The sequence below is a fragment of the Corella eumyota genome, chromosome 1 (assembly GCF_963082875.1).
Source record: "Corella eumyota chromosome 1, kaCorEumy4.1, whole genome shotgun sequence".
NCBI classification, from domain to species: Eukaryota; Metazoa; Chordata; class Ascidiacea; order Phlebobranchia; family Corellidae; genus Corella; species Corella eumyota.
In genome coordinates, this window is record NC_137490.1 from 3,398,886 (window position 1) to 3,419,291 (window position 20,406).

A 20,406-nucleotide genomic window follows, 5' to 3' on the forward strand; every position below is an offset into this window, starting at 1 on the left:
ATTTTGATTATCACAAAAATTTAAAATAATTTTTTTTTGATGAAGGCTTTTTTTATTATAGAGTTTTTAACAAATTTTTAACCGACAGCGTGGTGTAGTGGTCAGAACACTTCCTACACTACATGAGGTCCTGGGTTTGATTCCCAATGCTCTCATGCTGTAACGCCCTTAGGTTAGGCTATAAACGGTATGAATTCCTGCTGAGCCAACACTTAATTAGCAACGTAAATATTAGTCAATTATAGTTTATAATATCTCAAACTACCAAAAGACTGGGTCGGGAAACTTTTGTTACTCTATGTTTTAAAGGATAAAGATATGCACAAAAAAGATTTGACATAGCTTATAGTTTTTAGTGTACACTACAGTTTTACATGGCCTATAAACGGCTGCTCTAAATCTCAAATTTTAACTCAAAATTTTCTTTTTTTGAAAAGTAGATTTTAATAAGAACACCACACACGATATTATTGAGGTAAGTGGGTTTCATACCAATTACTAAACTATAAAGAAAGTATAATTCAATAAAAAAAAAACAGGTTTAAAAATAGTAACGCGCATTGGGAATGTTAGTACAACGTAACACGAAAAAAAGTGCTTAAAAATTCCTTAACGTTATTACGTTAAGATAATAAATATCAAGAAAATATTGCAATATCAAAGATGTGTAATTAATTAAATGTGTGTAAGATTATATAGATAACTCCACAAGGCGTTGGATAATTGACGAGCTATCAGATCTCCCAAATAGGTTAGTTTACCTATTTTAAATATCATTATAACACTTCATTGAAACAGTATCGTATTGTGCAAACGTTTTGTTAATGATTTAATTATTGCAGGAAAACAATTCGTCTCATAACTGGTGACAGGTTGGCGATATTCGCATTTGTTGATTATTTAAATCGTCAGTGGGCGACATAACATGAGGTTCGCTATTGCACATTATTGGTTTGAGCTCGGCCATTGACCCCATCTGCTCGTAGTGTATGTTCTCCTGTGGTGAGTGATGTACTCCGTAGCTGTATGGCATGGGTGGGAGATGGTGGGTTATACCTTCTTGCTGTTCTGGAATTGCAAAGCCCTGCTCTGCGCTGTGGACCTCGTTCGGTTTAGTAAACGCTACGTTACTATGTTGCATTATAGGTGGCGATGACGTAAGACCATGTCCACTATGCTCTGATACGTCATCGTCTGCGTCATCGTGATCCTCGATGATGTCACCGTCAACGTTTTTCGAGTTTTCGCCGCTTTTCTTAGATGCTTTTCGCTCTTTTGCGCGTCGGTTTTGGAACCAGATCTTGACCTGGCGTTCGCTCAGGCACAGCTGTCCGGCTAATTCCGCTTTCCGGCGGATTGTAATATATCTGCTGAACCGAAATTCCTTTTCCAATTCCAGCCTCTGGTGGTCTGAGTACACAACTCGATACTTGTCCTTTGTTCGTGTTTTTCCAACTGTAATACATAAGAAAGCAAGGTTAGTATTTTAGTGTACTGGACAGTACACAGTATGAGGGAATTACTTGATTGGACAAAACATGTATTTAAATTATTTATGAGTTTTTTTAATTTTTAAAAATGATTTGTTTTTGAATTATGTTTATTTAGGATTCAGTTTCAAAAAATCTTTAAGGGTTCCTTACTGATAAGCCAATGACGTCACAACTTCTTACGTCATTACTAATTTGTTTGCGTTGCTATGTTTTCAAACTGTTGCCAACAACATTTAATTTATTTAAATTCCAATCAAGTGGCGCATGTAGACAATATCGCTTTATGACGTCATAGCAATTGATTCGTCATAAAAGTACACGTCTAGGGTGCCAACGAGTTCAGGTGTTTCACGAGCACGATACGTCACAATCGAATAAGTTATGACGTCACAGAAGATCGATGTCGAAGCCGCACGGCGCTTTTTCAATTTAACGGTCGCTAAAAGCGCGAAGGTCGTAAAAAATTTTACGAGTCCCGAGTTCGTCATGAGACTTCGCCGTGACTGGTTTTTATTGCCCTGCTGACCAACTGCGCTTCGTTAGTGGTGGACACGTCGCAGGCCTTTTACTCTGCGGTCGCTTGCTTTTTACGAGCGTTTTAATTGGGGGCTGATATTAGCGAGGCGGCGAGCTAATTTGGATTTTAAATAATATTATGTTTCAAAATATTTTTGGGTTAGAGAATTGGATTGTATCTTTGATCACATTTTTATCATCTATTTATGCGTTTGAGTATTTATGAGTTGCCCTTTATATATCTAACACATTCTAAGTTGGGGTTATTTTACCTATTTAAAAAGGGGGTTAAATTTATAAACACAGGAACATATCTAAATTTTATTGATCATAATGACGTCACGGATAAATATTTTGAGTTCGGTTTAGATGAATTAATAATTTTATTAATGTCTAAAAATGATGACTCAGTCTAAAACGATTTTGATTTTAATTGCGTCTGATTTTTTTTCTTCCAAATTTGGGAAACGAGTTGACCCTGCATAAATACCATTGTTACGTCACAGAGGCGGTTTCGATTTATGTATTGTCATAGTAATTATCCTAACTTGGCGACAGTAACCTTTCTTAGACTAAGGCGTCTTGGCGGAAGGCTGCTTCTTTCTATTGTTTTTAAAACAATGGGCGTAATATCAAAGTGTTTGCTTTTTGGCAGATACTTACTATAATAAGGGGGTGGCATTATGGTTTGGAAGAACAAACGCAACCGACAGAATAAAACTTCGCACTTTTTCTAGAAGTGCTCCAAAGTTGTGCTGGGCGGTAAAGATGAATTGAAACAAAGAACAAAAACGCAATTAACTGAACACTGCACTAATTTATGAGGGGCGCCATTTTTTTGGTATAATCGCAGTTTTTAACATTTTGAATTACATATTACAGCTTTTTTTAAAGAAATCTATATTTTTTTGTAGGTTTTAAATATTTTCTGAAGTCAAATTTAAAAATTTTTACTCAAACTCTTTAGAAATTGTTTATTTAAATATTTTTCAACAAACTATATTAATTTAATATTCTTATTTAAAAAATTTTTTCTCGGTATTTAACTGCCAATTTAAGAAAATTTTTAACGCTTTGACTTGGTTTTTCCATTTTAATTGTTAAAATTTTTAAAATGGCGACATTTTTGACTATTTTTTCGTTGCCCATAATTCGCCTAATCCCGTTGGCCTAATTGCTGGTTTATTTGATTTAGCAGCGGGTATTCCCCGCGTTATGTGATTGCCCGAATACAGAAGCCACATTTTTAATAAAAATGTCGCAAAGCCTAACTCAAACTGGTGTGCAAATATTCACTTCAAACGGCACGTTACGAAATTGTTTGTTCTAGAATGTTGCGATCATTTACGCAGTGCTGTTATAACGACAGCGCAAGACTAAAATGGTGGCAAATTATAATTCAATGATTTTCAAAAAATGTTTATTTAAAAATAAGGTTTCTTTCTAAATGTGTTTTATAAATTCGGTTTAATGTCCCTAATTAATGCATATACTTTGTATACCCCTTATTTTGCAATCACATCACAGCAAATATTTTAAGTTAAAATTACCTTGTTGGGGCTGAACATTCTGGTAAGCATTTTTGTTGATCCACTCATAAGGTCTTCGCTGTGTTGGAATTCCTGGATGCATTGTTGACACGTGGATGCCTGGAGCGCCCTCCGGTGGTGTAGTGAAGCATTCGATTCCTGTCAAGGCCGTGGAGGACCCCGGACTTCCTTCTCCGTTGACTAAAGAGGGTTGGGTAAGCCCTGGATGATAGGAGCTGGATGTGGGTTGTGGCACGTGAAAGGGGTTACCCATCGAGTCCCAGCTTGGGTGGGTGTTCAACATTGATTGAAAGTTCGTGTTGGGGTAACCCCACGGCGATTGCGTAGTCGTGACGTCATGACCGGACGGGATAAACGGTGATTGGTAGTCAAGTCCCAAACTCGACGTGGGGTACTCGGGTACGCTTGGGTGGGACGATAAAACGCTGTAGTTAGTCGAAGTATACCCCGTCGAAACCGCCCCCAGTTTTGGGGCATACCCAGGTTGAAAGAATCCGCTTGGTGGAGCTGTGTTGGAGTCGGATTGAAGATTTCTGTACATGGCTGGTGAGGGTGGGGATCCAATATTAGTTGGTTTTTGGTCAATTGCATAACATAACATGGTGGTTCAATGCAAATACGTTGTCTTCCTTGCTGTTTGGATAATTATACAAGATTTATTATTATAAACAGTCTACGGAAATGTCTAAATAGAATAAAAATCATTAGGAGAATCAAAAACTAATCTATCCTACCAAGAATTTAATATTTAATTAACAATTTACTACACTGCCTATGAATTGATTCTTGCTAATTGCACACAGATACTGATAAATGCCTTTTGCCTTTTATATTTATTTGGTTATGTAATGCGATAACGGGCAAATCGGAAAACGTAATAGGAAGAACACTTTTCCTGTCTCTTATTCTAAACAGAAATTAAAATGTCCACATACTTAATCTGTTATATAAGAAACCTGTTTAAATAGAGTCGACTTTCTTAAATATTTCTAAACCAAATTTCGAATATTTTGTAGAGTATTGATTAAGGTTTTAACCTAATATTGCTAGACGCGTTTTGACGTTATTCTTTTTCCAAGTTAAAAGAAACCCTAAAATGCTAACCAAAATATTTCCAATTTAACTCAATGTATTTTACAATAGAATTTATGTCGTTGGTTAGGATTACTTTATTGTAATATCTATACAGGGTTCCTATACTGCATGTATACTACAGGTCCTCCCGCTACCTCTCGTTTTTATAAATGACCTCATATGTGATTGTCACGTCATAAACATCGCTATTTTCCCATGCTTCTTTTCTCTATAACCTTCCACCGACCCTCTCGCACTATTTTCTGGAACCTAACATACCTGTTATTAGCGCACGTCGAAATTATTCGCGACGCTTTGTATCAAAGAGGGGACCGCCCCGTTCTCTATTCGTCCAATTCCAATAAGCGACTGTCGCGCAACTGGCAAAGGACACACGTTCTTTGCTACCGAATAATTATTATTGTTACGTCGCAATCGCTACAAACGAGCTCGTTCGATTGTTTAACTAACGATCCCTCGCGCGATGCCAGTAAAACAACGAAATGATCTATCGAATCTCGCCGCCCAATCAAACAGAATTCGAATGAATGCGCCTTTGTTTACGTAATCATTGCTTGATACATGACGTAACAATGTCGTCGATTATTCGATGAATGTCTAAGAATTTGGACCAAAAAATTTTTATACAGAAATAAATTTCAAAGGGTTCCAGGAATAACTAAAATAATTTAAAACTATTTTTTTTATTATCTTTTAACGTTTTTTAAAAATGCGGTCAAGCTATGTCTAAAATTTTCGTTTGTATAATTTTAAAATGTTCAATAAATAACCGCTTTCGCTTTTGGTAGCCTACGATTTGCTTTATTTTATCAACATTACTTTTACTAACTTTAATTTTTTCAAATTTTCTTTAACTTTCGAGTTGGAATACTTTTCCATGTTTACCTGCGACTTACTTAAAGCTTCTGATCGTCTCTGGGCTTTCGAAAACGCATTAAGTACCGCTGGTCACGTGACCAGGCAGCGCACATTTATTTGTGGTTTACCTAAGACTCGAAGATCTAAGAGCGCGCCGAGCCTAGACCAAGGTTGCTGCTGTCTGGCCAAGCAGCGTAGATTTGCTAAAGCAATAATTAAACAGATTAAAAATTAACTAATAAGACGACGCCTGAATACATATTTCCTAATTGATTTAAAAGTTGTGTGACTTGCTATTTTTAGACATGGTACCAAAGTTTAAAAATTGTTTTTACTTTAGATTTAACTCAGGCTTTGAATCTAATTTTTAAAGTCTTCTTCGTTGTGTTCGTTATTTTTTCGACTGGTTACTAATACTTGCTGTCGCTCAACTGCCCCGTTCGATAGCTTGCTTTTCGCGACAAACATCGAATTGTCGTGTTATTGTCGTATTTCCCGAATCCACACCTTTTATGACGTCACAGAGCGTCCATGGTGACGCCTCGGCTGAGCTGCGATCAAGTGAACGGACGTAGCATTTACGCAGTGACAATTTTCTCATGAAAATTCAAAAAAAAATTCGAAAAAAAAAAAATTAAAAATCTATCGTGTTTTGTATTTAAAAAGTGTTGCTGTTGACTATCGACACGAGTTTTATAATTAGATATCTCTAAAACAAACTCTGCTCGTCAAAACCCGATATCTTGAATGGAACTAATTTGATTTTATATTTTTACGATTTGTCGTCTTGGTTCTATCCTCGTTAAAGCTCGTAAATTATTTTGAAACTTAGTATTAGTACGCATGCAGTAATGCAACAACGAATACTTGTATTTCTTTGGGTTAGCCGCCTTTTATTCGATTATTTTACGAGTTGCAAAAAAAGGGATTCAATTTTTGGATCGTTTGAAGTCGTCCCCAGTCGATTTAAAACAATAAAAACCTACTCGAAACGGTTGCAACAATTTTGCATTAGGAAGGGGCAAGACGGGAGACCGAGAACTCGTCTCTACCTTTTGAGGTATTGTTTCTAGCGTCGTGATACCTTAGAGAGGTTTAAGGGAAGGGAGTTTTGGCTTTGAAGCGGCGGAAACTAATTCAAATTTGATCGTGAGAATTTCCCTTAAAGTCAGAGCACATGAAATATGTTGCCTTAAAATTTTTAACACCTTTACACACACAACCACATTCCAAAGGAAAATTTTTAAGACAAATTTTTAAGTTTATATTAGGCAAATATATATAACAAGTCGTACATATTATTTAATAGTTTGACAAAATTATTTTGTTTTAAAAAAACGCAATAATTAATTTCTTAATTCTGAGAAAGAATAAATTTTTAAATATAATTGTTTTTTTAAATTTTTAAATATAATTGTATTTAATGTTTAGGAATAATTTTTAAATAATTAATCCTTTAAAAATTTTTAAGAAATTCTAGAGCGGCAAATTACAAACGTCAAAAAAGAATGTTTAAACATTTGTTTTACAAATAACTTTCACCTTCAGCAAACCGATCAACAGTATTTACACTTTCTAATAAAATAAACAAACAAAACTTCAGGGCCTTCAGATCTTTTTCGAGATTTTCACCGACTTAATTGGGTTTGTTACAACGAATGATTTTTATGATTATAATCTGTTGACCAACAGCGAATGCCCTTGGAAACTTATTTGTTGAACCTATTTGTATATCTTAACTATCAACACTTTAACATGTTTTGAATTTCTTTGAAGATTTTTGCAATTGGTTTTTATTTAGAGAGTATTTTTTAAATATTAATTGTCAGGTCAATGATATTAAAAATTTGTAAAATTTCTTCAAGACTAAGTAGTAGGTAACAAAAGTTACTCTATCTTAAAACAATAAAAATATTTTTTTATACAAACATATCAAAATTTTTAAAATTTATAAAAATAACTTAAAAAGTGGGACTTTAAAATAAGGTCGACTTATGCTATAAAATAATGTCTAGCTTTTTATAATTGGAACATCAATTAAAAACTAATAGTTAACTTATGACAGTTTAAACGAGGCTTTCTAAACGTGTTTTGCATTTAGATATTCTAAAGGTCATGACAGGCCTCGCTCGTTTTGACTTTGACATTTAAGAGACGACTTTACGATCCTCTCGGTTGATTTGCGACTGGGCGACCAGTCACGTGACCACTGACCGCGTACATTCGATCTTCACATACACGTTGACACCTGCGCTGACGTGTGTGAACTGTTGTGTTCTTTGACACAGCGTCATGACACAAGGTCACGCAAGGTGTGTTCGTTTTGTTTAAAAAAAAATTCCCACAACCGAAAAAATTTATAAAATTTTATATCAAATATTTTAAATTGTTTTTACAAAACAAAAATACATTATTAGCGGGCAATTCAAGATTTCTAACAACATTTATATATTGACGTACGCGTTTAAGATTCAACATTTGTTTAATAATAAGGTATTTGAATAGAACGGGTGTCAAAAACGTCGTACGATCCTCCATTTTGAATCTTATAATGTGGTTAAGTGTTATTTGTATTTAAATTTCGTATCTTAAGAAAGGCTTGATTAATGGAATTTTAATTAATGTCTAACACGGAATCGGGGCATGACTGGGTGAACCCTATTTAAACATAGAAGCAAACTTGTTAGCTAATTTGTTAAAAATGTAACTTATTCCAAAGAGCACAAAATCATGTGATTTTGCAAAATAGGAAAAATTAATAAATTAATTTAAAAGAAAATCAAATTTTTAAGGATAGTTTTTTATTAGATCTAAAATTTCGTAAAAAAAAATTTAATATCAATTTTCTTAAGAAATTTTTATCTTCGTGTTGCTAAAACAAAATGGCGAATTAAATTGTATTTGCTTAATAAATAAAACGTGTTTAATGTACAATTTACTTCTGCGATCACACTGTAATTCGATGAAAACCAGATCAAAAAAACACCGCCTCTTGTTTATTCAGTTCTCCAATTTGTTTGAATATTGTTGTAACGACTGGCAAAGGTAAACGCCTATTAGTATTGTACTTTCACTATAGTGGTGTTTGGAATTATTTTAAAACAAATATATGGCAGCATTTCGGCTTTTGAAACATTTATATACGTCAGATTGTCTGTTAGTCTTACATCTATTGCCCGTACTGTAAACGACTTGTGTTTAAAATGGGTAATATTCTGTAGTACAAAAATTGATTTGATAAACCTCTTGTATATAATACAGTTGTGTAAAGTTATATAAAAAATATATGAATACTCTCTAAAAATGGACGATTTTTTTTTAAATGCGAAAATGCTCTGCGGGACATACTGATTTGCATTTGCAAAATAGAACGTCATTACTCGGTTAGAGAAGCCATAAATTATGACGTAACAATGCAACAAAGCAGCAATAAACATCATCGCGGTTCATTTGTTAACTATTTCGTTGTCATGCGCCCTTTGAAAACTTACACGGGAAAATAAAATCTTAATTTTTTTTTAAATTTCAATAAACAAATAAGTTCTCGGTTTTAGCAATGTTTTGTGACATATAATAAAATATTACATTTTTTGTTATTGGCATTTAATACACACTTAAATGTTTTTTTAATTTAAATTTGCAATTTTTTTTTAAACAAAAATAAAATATTTACACCGTGAATGGGATTCGATCCAACCACCTTTGGCGGTTACGTGAGTTGTTAAACAAAATATTGTAGTAGGATATAATTGGAAAAAACATTGTGAAATATTTTAAACATATATTTTTAAAATTGTCTTTTGGGGTTTTTAAAAGCGACTAAGTTACAATTGCGCCATCTAGCGTATGTAAAATACCAGGATGTTATTTTTTGTGTTTCTTTACAAAGTTTAATTTCTTTATTCAACTTTATTTACCAAGTACAAAAATGATAAAAACATAAAATTTTAGTAACTATAAAAAATCTGGGTAATGATTACAATGTGAAAAAAATAAAACTTTAGTAAATAGAAACACACACATTATTACTACAATAAAGAAGAATTTACATTGTTTAAAACTGTAAAAAATATGATGTAAGTAAAATAATACAGTGGTGCATTTATTTATTTTTGGATAAAATAGTTTTAAAATGTTCAAGTTTTTAATAAATATGTTTTTAATTAATGTTAAAATTTACTATATGTGAACGGTTACTTGAAAATTACTACATGTGAACAATTAAAAAAATTGAAAACATGTTATTACATATAGGGGAACATACCTTATTAAAGAGGTATCAATATAACAAAAATTACCGCGAAACCACACATTTATGGGTTCAAACACTTAAGCCAAATAAACGATCTTTATAATGTAAATAATAAGTAAGCAATATAAAATTTCAATCAAATGCAGTTTTAAAATGCAATAAAAAACTTTTAACTCTTGAATATTATTTGTAACTTTTAACTCTTGAATATTACAAAAAATTTTTCGTGCTAAAAATCGCACTTGACAATTAGTTCTTTAAGATTAGTGGGTTTTAGGCCACTATAAATGTTGGTTGAATTTTGTCTTTACTTGGGCAGAAAAGAAGCAACTAAAATAAAAATAAAAAATTTAATTATTTTAAAATTAAATATAAAAATCATAACCTTTTATTGTGTTTTTTAATTCATAAAATTATCCAAGCTTTATTTTTTTAGATTTTACTTTATGCTCTACTTGGTATTTTTTTAAATTAAACATAGTTAAGCATATTGAAAAGAAAATAATGTACTGACGTTTACATCGAGTCGGTCTAAAACCTTCCTTACACTTGCATGTAAAACCTCCGACTGTGTTTACACAGTTTGAATTCTTTCCACAATCATGAGAACTCTTCTGGCATTCATCAATATCTAAATTTTAATAATTTTTTATTAATTTTATTGTAAACTTTAAAATTTAAAACAACTATAAAAATTTTAAAAAAATACAATATCAAGTTTTTATCAAACTTTTACATTTTTTTTTGTTTATATATCTTTATCCTCGATGTGGGAAAATCGAATGCGCGACTTAAACATAGAGTAACATCAGTTACTCCGACCCAGTCTCGAGTTGCCTGTGGCAGTTTGGGATATTATAGATTATAATTGCCCGATAATTTTGCTGCTGATTAAGTGCTGGCTCAGCAGAAGTTCGTACCGTTTATAGCGCGTGGGGATTGAACCCACGACCTCATGTGTGGTGTAGCAAAGGTTTTTACCACTTCACCACGCTGCCGGTCACATGTTTACCTAACGACATTAAATAAGTTTAAAAACCTTTGCAAGTTATTCCATTTCCAGTGAACCCGGGTTTACATTTACAGCTAAAACTTCCTGCTGTGTTTGTACAGATCGAATTTATGCTACATCTTTTCGTTTGACATTCGTTGACATCTGAAGATTACAAAAAAAAGTTAAATTTTTTTCAAGTTAAATTTTTTTTTTTCGAGTTAAATTTTTTTTCTATTCCAAAAAAGGCCTTGATTATGTTTGCTAATAGCTCATACCCACTTACATTTTATTTGCAACTTTCTTTTCCTATATAATAAGCTTTAAATTCTTTATTAGAATGATAACGAAATAGAGTTAAAAACCTGTACAAACTTTTCCATTTCCTACAAACCCTGGTTTGCAATTACACCTATAACTTCCAACAGTGTTTGTACAGATTGCATAGCAGCTACATTTTCGCTGTGCACATTCATTGATATCTAAAACATAAAACAAAATAAATATTAACTTTTTTAACAATTTTTATTATAGGTTCAATATGTTTTTATGATTTGTTACATAGTAATTGGGAATCTGATTAGGTTGGGCGGAATTTAACTTTTAAAAAATTAACAGGCTACTTAATGAATATATAATATATCACGATAAATTAAGTCTTAGCAAATAAGAGTATACAAGAAAGTAATAATAATATTTCATTTAAATACCATAGCACCTATATCCACATCCTCTGAAACCAGCATTACAAACACATCTTCTGTTTATACATCTTGCATTTCGGTCGCACGGTCTACTACAATGATTGGCTAAATATATAAAATTAAAAATACATGTTTGATAAAAATAAATGCGGCATATTTTTAACATATCTATTTAACCAAGTTTAAAATTATTACGCGGTGGATGCCTGCGTCGTCGCCGTCGCCGTCGACACCACCCGCCATCAACATCTGCTACCAACATAACAACAACTAACAAAGCTAATATTGTAACAATTCTCATATTGATTGTTTAAATGCAGTTTCAATATACACCTAAAATTTTTGTTCACAACAAGTCGAAAATGATATAAACCGCATTTTGTCTTTTTATATAGCTTTATTTAAATAATTATCTGCAGTTTAATTAACTAAAGGAAGCTCTATTCACAGTATGGAGAAATTTGGATAAAAAATGAGAATTTTCTATTCAAACGTTCCAATTTTGATAAGACAAATAGGAGTTTTATTGAATAGTGTTTAAAAGGCATGCCAAAATATTTAATAAATTAGCAACACATTTTCGCTATAAGGCTTACGGAAATTACTTTTGTATTGTGAACTGACATGGTAAGAGAAAAATGAAGTTTTACTAAGTAAAATTTTTTTTGGGTGCTGAGTGATTACACATTTTAATTCAAGTGGTGAAATCTTTCGAATCAAATTGCGATTGATTTACTGTAATAAGAACTAACGGAAGAAGTCATCAATCCATCTACCTTGCCTTATTGTACTTAGTGTTTGATATATACCATACCGGTTAGCTGACAGTATACAGATTATTAATTTGAAATTCCTAATACCACGTTAATTTTAGGCTTTCGTTGTGCCACGTATTGTGCTGGTTTATTAAGAGTTTTTCATTGGTTAAGAGGTCTACCTCGTTTTAGTCTCACTACAAGCCTTTTATTACATTCGATTTATGCATGACATCTTTTATTTACATTTTTGGATTTAATGAAAACTTATAGATTAACATATTTTATTTAATTTTATTATAAAACATATTTATCATCTTAATAAATACCTTCAGTGTTAAATTTAAGCAGGTGTGAACAAAAATAAATTTAAAATAAAATATAAAACTAGTATCTAAGTTTTTCTTTTTCTGTGCACGTTAAAAGCAATTGAGATCTGTCAATAGTAATTTATTTCTATATTATTTTAAAGCGTTTATAAAACAGAGTAACACAAATTAAAAAGCAAATTAAAAATGTGAAACAAAATACATTGTTATTAGATATAAAAAGTAATTTATAATTTAAATATTTTTGATGTGGGTAGGCCAAATTTTTAGTATACGATTTAAAGTAAATTTTTTTACCCGGACCAAGTTTAAATTTGGTACCGTTAAAGGTGTCACGTTTTTTAACGCACGGCATAGGAATGAAAATAAACCTTAAAAATTAACATAATAAAGTCAAATGTTGTAAACACTATATCCAATTTCCGGTTTGATTGCTTATCCTATTGACTTTATTGCATGGGCTAATTAGCGACTGTTTTTGGATGTAATATAATAAAAGATTGTAACCAGGGCTTGTTTGTTTGAATAGAAAAACTAAAACTTTAAGTGGTAATGCAAATGAATTTTATTAGGTGTACACGTTTGGGTTTTATTTTTATGTTTTCTAGTGTTGTATATTGATAAAAACTTTAAGAAATTGCTTTAAATGCTTTTTAATGAACAAGAATTGACATAAATATAAAATCGTTGTTTAACTTTATTTACCGAGTATGCGATTAATAAGCATATGCATCTTTATAACAAATACAGTTCATGCAACAAATAATAGAGAATACATATTTCTTGGGTAAGTAGAAAGAAACATACATAATTACAACAAGTTTTATTGCTTAAAAGTGTCAGAATTTATATTTCAAGAATTGTGTTGAACAGTCATTTACTGAAGTAGTTAAAAACAAATCTTATTTCCCAAAAAACACAAAATTTGATTTCCAAAAAAATGTGTTTAAAACAAACTAATTATTTGGTTTTTGTTACAATTTTTTTTTAAATTTTATAAAATTATGCAAAAGTTTGAAAAATATTAAAAAAATTTTACATTTTTTTGCTAATGATAGCTAATGCGTATTCGATAACAGACTGTGCCACATCCCCAATACCCAGAATTGCACACACATCTGCCGTTCCTACATGTTGCAAATGGACTGCACCGGTTTTTACATGGATTACCTAAAAATATAAAATTAGTTTTTCTATATTTTGTATTCGAGTAACTATTAGCAAAATTTTTTTTGACATTTATCACTATCTAAAGTTTACTTAGATCAAAAATAATTTTTTAGCAAAGTCGAATTTTTTTTGTTAAAAATAAATTGTTTATGTAAAGTTTTTATATTACGTGCCAGCCATGAATTCTCTACAATGGCTTATAAAAAATTCTATATTACAAAATAATAAAACAAATTTTATAATCAATTTTAAAAACTTATACATTTGCAAGTTTTTCCATCTCCACTAAACCCGGGTTTGCAGACACATTTAAAACTACCAGGGGTATTTGTACAAATTGCATTTTGACTGCATTTGCTTTGTTGACATTCGTTGATATCTAAATATGTTTCATGTAGATTAAAAAACATGTTTCATGTAGATTAAAAAACTGATTAGGTTAGACAATGTTAGCTGTGTTAAATAACTTTGGCCTTACCAAAAATGTCCAGGGTTTGATTCCCGCTATTTCTATATTTTAGTTTTTATGGTAAGATGCTTTAAATGTTAATAAAATAAAAAAAAACAAAAAGCAATAAATTTATTATACATTTCTTCACGTTAAACTAAGTTAAGCAAATAAATTTATGCAATATAGAAGTTATAATAATATTTAATTACCATAGCACTTATATCCACATCCTTTAAAACCAGGATTACAAACACATCTTCTGTTTATACATTTTGCATTTGGGTCGCACGGTCTTTTACAATGATTAACTAAAAATATAAAATTAAACATTTATTAAATTAAAAGCAATGAATTTTCTTTAACATATTTACACAATTAAGTTTTTTTGTTGTTACCGCGTTTACGCCGACACCCGCCGTCAACGTTTACCAACAGCATAACAACAACTAGTAAAACAAAGATGATTGCAATTCTCATTTCCGTTGTTTAAATGTAGTTTTGGTATACACTTAAAACTTTTGTTCACCAAAACTCAAAATTTATTTGAAGCATTATTTTCCCTTCTTATATAGCTTTGTTTAAGTGATTATCTGCTACTTAATTAACTAAAGGAAGTTTTATTCACAGTATGGAGTTCGAAATTTAGATAACAAATCAGAATTTTTTATTCAAGCGTCTCAAATTCGATAAGACAAACGGTATTATTAATGAAATATCTTCAGAAAGATATGCCAAAATATATGATGAATCAGCAACAAATTATTAGCTTTAGAGCTAACGGAAATTGCTTTGTATTGTGAAATTGCATAGCAAGAAAAAATAAAGGGTTACTAAGTAAAATTTTTTTGGTTGCTGAGTGATTACGAATTTTAATTCAAGTGGTAATATCTTTCGAATTAAAGTGCGATTGATTTACTGTAATAAGAACTAACGGAAGAAGTCATCAATCCATCTACCTTGCCTCATAGTACTTGGTGTTTGAATATATACCATACCGGTTAGCTGACAGCATACAGATTATTAATTTAAAATTCCTAATACCACTTTGCTTTTTGGTCTTCGTTGTGCCACGTAACGTGATAGTTTACTAAGCGTTTTTCATTGGTTAAGAGGTCTACTTGGTTTTAGTCCCACAACAGGTCTTATATTTTTACCACCTATAGTAAAGAAGCATTGGGCTAAATTATTTTTCTTTCAAATTGTTAAATAGCACATTTAAGAGTCTTGTAACAAACTTATCATCTTGGCAAGTAATTGGATATTTTTTAAATCACACTTGCTTTACGATTTACACTTTTTTTAACTTTTTTTAATTAAATACAAAGATTAGCATTAATTTTCTTCTATATTACTTTTAAAAGATATATGACACGGTATATTGCCTTTTAGCGTATGTCAATATTTTGTAAATAGTATTTTACAAAAACGAGTTTTTGTTACGGGTCAATTAATTTTTTTTTAACCCGCAAATGTATGAAACCTTTGCATGACATATTATATTACATTATTCGCCCTTTAATAAGCAAAGGTAAAAATAAAGAAATAAAAAACTCATATTTAATTTGTAGCTACTCGTTACCAGCACTTATAAACAATAAAAATTTGGATTTTTTTTTTAACAAGCAAAACAGTTACTATCTACAAGATATTATTTACACGAATTAAAAAGCCTTTTAAAAATAAGCAAGAATATAATAATGTTGGTTTTCCATTTTCCCAAACCTTCAAATAGGTGAAAATGTTTCAAAAGTAGTTTTTTCAAAATGACTGCAAAACAAAAAATGAAATATTTTTTACATTCGAATGTATATTTCTTATACTTTTAAAAATACTTTTAAATTTATCAACTATAAAAAAGTCTTATTCATAGGTTAGTCCAAAAAAAAGATAAAGCCAACAGCAGCCTCTTATTTTCTTATCAAGGTTTAAAACACTTACTTCTGTTATATTTAACACCGAAAAAATGACAATAAGAGGCCGATGTTTTACTCCGATTACAGTAGTACTGGCTCAACTCTTTTTTGCTTTAAAAATTAATCGCAAAGTATAATCTTACCGGCATGCATTGCAGGAATCTCCCAACAAACCCCCAGTTGTAACATTCGCAAAAATATCCCCCGAATCTATTCTCACACATAAAATTTAAAGGGCAGTAAGAAACATCAAGACATTCGTCAATATCTAAATTTTTTAAATTTAGTTAGAATTTATTAGTTTTAAAAGGAACCTTAAATAATTATAATACGTATAAAAGCAATAAGCTTTGGTTTTTTTTAATGATTAAACTTAGATTATTACCTTCAATAAACATTTAGTTGCATTCTTTCAAACATAAAAATACCATTAAAACAATATTAAAGTTGCTTATATAAATTAAAAAGTTTTATTTATTGTAAGATTTTGTATCAACTAAATAACTAATGCTTGATTGGATTGTTTTAATTAACCGATTTTTAATATATTATAAAAAACATTTCTCTAAATGTTTCTTGTTTTTGATTTTTACATTTGTTTTTTATTATAACCACCTGCACAAGTTCTTCCATCACCTTCAAATCCATTATAACATTCACAAGTGAAACTCTCAATGGTATTTGTACAAATTGCGTTCTGATCACAGCTACCTTGAATTTTACATTCGTCCACATCTAAAATAATTATTTGACATAAAATTACATTTTAATGGAGATTTTTTAGTGAAGGTTAATACAACTAAACCATTAAGTTATTAAAGTTTAAAAATTTACGTTACCTTATTATAAGGTAGTTAGTAGGGAAAGAGGTAATACTGTATCAGTTTTGTGTAATAGCTCATTAAAGACAATTTTTATTTTATATATTTACCCGCTTTTGAGTATATTATAAAAAAAAATGGCCAAATATTTCAGTTTTCAATTTTCAAGTTTAATTTTTTTTAATTTTATCATTTTTTGGTTGCTTTTGTAATTTGAAAAACAAAATTTAAACACCTGTACAAGTTTGTCCATCACCCTCAAATCCAGCTTCACATTGGCAAGTATAACTTCCAATCGTGTCCGTACATAAAGCATTCTGGCCACAAATGCCTTGAATTTTACATTCGTTCATATCTAAAAAGATTATTTAATATAAAAAAGATGTGGCACTGTAGGTTAATACAACTAAATAAGTTAGTGTACAGTTTTGAGGGTTACCTTATTATATAAAAAGGTGAGTAGAGATATTAATACTCAGGTGATATTGCATTAATTTTGGGTCGATGGTTGAAGACAATTAATATTTTATATATAATTCAGTGTTTTTTGCCAAACATTTTAAATTCCAATTTTATTTTCAAAGCGTACAACAATTAGCATAAACCAGATATTAATTTTTTTTTTAAATCTTGGGTATAGTAAGCGAAGCTAAATATTGGTAGTAAGCGAAGCTAAATATAAAAAATGGATAACTAATATTTAATTTTTATTAACTCATTACATACCTGGCATTAAAAACTAGTATTAAAATATAGATTTTTATTACTGAAATTTAAAAAGAAGCCAGATTATAGTTATATTAGTTTTTTTATACCTTCAGTGATAAGAAATTGTTCCAATTCTAGTGGATCGGGCTGCAAAGCACAATAAATTAAAGCTTTTTTGTATTTAAAAGTCTTTTTTTTTAACAAGACGCTATACTTTTAACTTGACGCTATACTTTTTTAAATTTTAAAATATCGTTGTTGGAGAAGCTTGGAAGATGCATTTCGTCTTCTGAAATAATTTTATTGGCGCTTAAGTGATAAAATCGGATATTTTAAAATCAAACCACACTAAATATAGTTTAACTAATTAAACATACAACCGCATCAAGACATTCATTAACATCTAAATTTAGTTAGAATTTATTTGTTTAAAGATGCTATCTTTAACGATTATAATACATAAAAAAATAGGATTAGGTATTGTTTTATAATTAAACTTAGACTATGAGCTTTAATATACATTCATCTATATCTAAAATTTATTATGAGCTTTTTTTTGTTTTCTCCGTATAATTAAAAACAAATTAAAAACCTGTACAACTTTTTCCATCACCCGTAAATCCAGCTCTACACCAACAATCATAGGTGCCAATTGTGTTCAAACAAACAGCGTTTTGATGACAGAAACATTTAATTTCACATTCGTTTACATCTAAAAAAATTAATTGAGAATAAATGATATTTTAAAATGGATTTTATGATGTAAACCATTAGGTTGTAAAAGTTGGTGAAAAAAAATACGCATTTTTATCAGCAATTTTATTATATAAAGCTGAGAAGGAAATTTTTAAATAATTTAAACATGTCATTTAAAAATAAAAAATACAAGTTAACCTTTCTGAGCCTTGCGCTCACAAATGTAATTTACAAGTTTGTCGCATTCTACGTCATACCACGCCAAGTGTTTGATCATAACACAGTTCTCGTTTCCACCTTCGTTGTTTGGCTCCAACGGATACCAAAAGGTATAACCCTTTTTCTCATATATAATAACATCGTCTCGCCACCGAATAAAATAATGATCTACTTTATCACCGATCCAACCGTATCGTAATTCTGACCAATGGTGTATACGTGCCCCAATCCAGTAGTCAGCTATTTCTGGTCTGTCTATAGAAATACAATAAATGTGTCGATATTTTTACAAGTGGATCTTATTTTTGTACATATCTTTAGCTCGACGCTGAAAGGTCGACGACAAGACCTTAACATAAAGAAACATTAGTTACGCCTAACCAGTTTCAAGTTTTTTTTGGCAGTTTGAAACAATATAAGAGTATATTTGCCTGATAATTACGCTGCTAATTAAATGCTGTCTCAGCAGGATTTTATACCATTATAATGGCGCTAAAGCATGAAGGCAGAGGGTATCGAACCCACGACCTTATGCAAGTGTTGTGACCGACACATTGGAACTTATACGTTATAAAAGCAAAATGTTATTAGACTAGCAAACATAAATTTGTTTTTTTTCAGTATCGCATATTTGTAATTAAAATAAATTAATTGTTATTTTACGTAGCTCCCAAATTTTCCTATCAATCATTTCTTGAACTTCAGATGACCGGATAGTAACCAGAATACCATTTTTAGTTTAACACGCTTCTTCAGCTTCGGTGTAGTTTTTTTTTTATTTTCGGAAAAATAATAATCTTTCGACCCTGAGTTGTATCATTGCTCAAATGAGTCTATTGTTGATATGGCAACAGCTAGGGTAAAAACTGCAACTAAAATTCTCATCTTCGACCTAAAATATAACCTAATATGCGAAATAATAAAGTTTTTCAATACTCATATAATCTTTCTTACAAGGAGGCTATGCATACATTTAAACACCTCAGAGAAACTAAATTTTTGGGTAATATTATCAGCTTAAATATGTCAAAGTTAGGGTTTTTTTTGAAATAAATGAGTTTTGGCATTTAGGCTACTTTAAGCTAATAGGCTAGGTGGTAATCTTGCTGACTGAATCACTTTTACGGTACATAATTTTGTTGTTTTGACTCACTGATGTACAAAACGTTTTTACGATATACCATCATTTACACATAGCTTCATTTATCATCATTAGATAAACAAAAAAACTTACTAATTTGGTCAACAAAAATTATTTTTAATTGATTTTGAAATCAAAGGGAAGTTGATTTTTATCTTTAACGTGGCATTAATTTGTTTTTGGTAGATAGGAGAAAATAATAAAATGAAAAACAAAAAAAACTAATTTGCTTTACCTGATTTTTTTGCAAACTTTTTGAAATAACGTTAACTACAAGTAAAAGTACAAGTTACAAGATATAAAATATGTTGATATTTAATTATTTACAAAAAAATTGTTTTTTGATTTTGTGTTTTAAATTTAACTAAATTTTAGAGGTCTACAAAAAACAATTTTTTTTAATAGTGTGAAAAAGTATTTAAATTTTTTGCGTTTTTACGTTACCTGTAAAGTTGTATGTATCTTACTATTTTAAAGACTTTTCTTTAAACCTATATTTTATAACTAAATAATAATAAAAGAAAATAATATAAAGTTTTATTTAAAGTTAAACATGCTCCATTATAATAAATTAAAGGTAATAACACCAAAAAAACATTAAAACGACGAAAATAAACGCCAAAATTAAAAGGCAAAAAAGTAATTTTTAATTATTAATAACGCGTTAATTGTATTTCCCGCACGGCACAGCGAAAATCACGTGACTTTCATGCCCGAGCAATTTAAGGAAGGAAACACCGAGGG

At 30.4% G+C, this 20,406-nt stretch overlaps 2 protein-coding genes across 4 annotated transcripts; both read right to left on the minus strand.

Moving 5' to 3' along the window:
- Positions 1 to 856: 856 nt before the first annotated feature.
- On the minus strand, positions 857 to 4,160 carry LOC145764080 (uncharacterized). Its single transcript, XM_082575663.1, has 2 exons — positions 3,560 to 4,160; positions 857 to 1,455 (listed from the first exon to the last, which is right to left on the minus strand). Exons 1-2 carry the CDS (start codon positions 4,158 to 4,160, stop codon positions 857 to 859), a joined length of 1,200 nt encoding a protein of 399 aa, XP_082431789.1.
- An 11,481-nt stretch (positions 4,161 to 15,641) lies between these two features.
- LOC145763383 (P-selectin-like) lies at positions 15,642 to 19,444 on the minus strand. 3 transcript variants are annotated; one of them, XM_082574820.1, is made up of 7 exons: positions 18,501 to 18,638; positions 18,199 to 18,318; positions 17,714 to 17,753; positions 17,134 to 17,253; positions 16,693 to 16,812; positions 16,221 to 16,345; positions 15,642 to 15,931 (listed from the first exon to the last, which is right to left on the minus strand). In XM_082574820.1, exons 2-7 carry the CDS (start codon positions 18,247 to 18,249, stop codon positions 15,923 to 15,925), a joined length of 465 nt encoding a protein of 154 aa, XP_082430946.1. In that variant the 5' UTR covers positions 18,250 to 18,318; positions 18,501 to 18,638; the 3' UTR covers positions 15,642 to 15,922. The 3 variants fall into 3 exon arrangements, with proteins under 3 accessions (XP_082430946.1, XP_082430947.1, XP_082430945.1); XM_082574821.1 differs by lacking the exons at positions 15,642 to 15,931; positions 16,221 to 16,345; positions 16,693 to 16,812 and adding an exon at positions 19,185 to 19,444 and having other exon boundaries at positions 17,130 to 17,253; positions 18,501 to 18,776; XM_082574819.1 differs by lacking the exons at positions 15,642 to 15,931; positions 16,221 to 16,345; positions 16,693 to 16,812; positions 17,134 to 17,253; positions 17,714 to 17,753 and adding exons at positions 17,761 to 17,895; positions 19,185 to 19,444 and having other exon boundaries at positions 18,501 to 18,776.
- Positions 19,445 to 20,406: the final 962 nt, after the last annotated feature.

Excerpts from the sequence above, each read along its gene's own strand:
- LOC145764080 (XM_082575663.1), bottom strand. The coding sequence starts at position 4,160 with ATGTTATGTTATGCAATTGACCAAAAACCAACTAATATTGGATCCCCA. Across the intron at positions 1,456-3,559 it reads GAATGTTCAGCCCCAACAAG|TTGGAAAAACACGAACAAAG; the intron begins GTAATTTTAACT and ends TATGTATTACAG.
- LOC145763383 (XM_082574819.1), bottom strand. The coding sequence starts at position 19,212 with ATGATTGATAGGAAAATTTGGGAGCTAC. Across the intron at positions 18,319-18,500 it reads TGAGCGCAAGGCTCAGAAAG|ATGTAAACGAATGTGAAATT; the intron begins GTTAACTTGTAT and ends TAATTTTTTTAG. Across the intron at positions 17,896-18,198 it reads TGATGGAAAAAGTTGTACAG|AAGACGAAATGCATCTTCCA; the intron begins GTTTTTAATTTG and ends AAATTATTTCAG.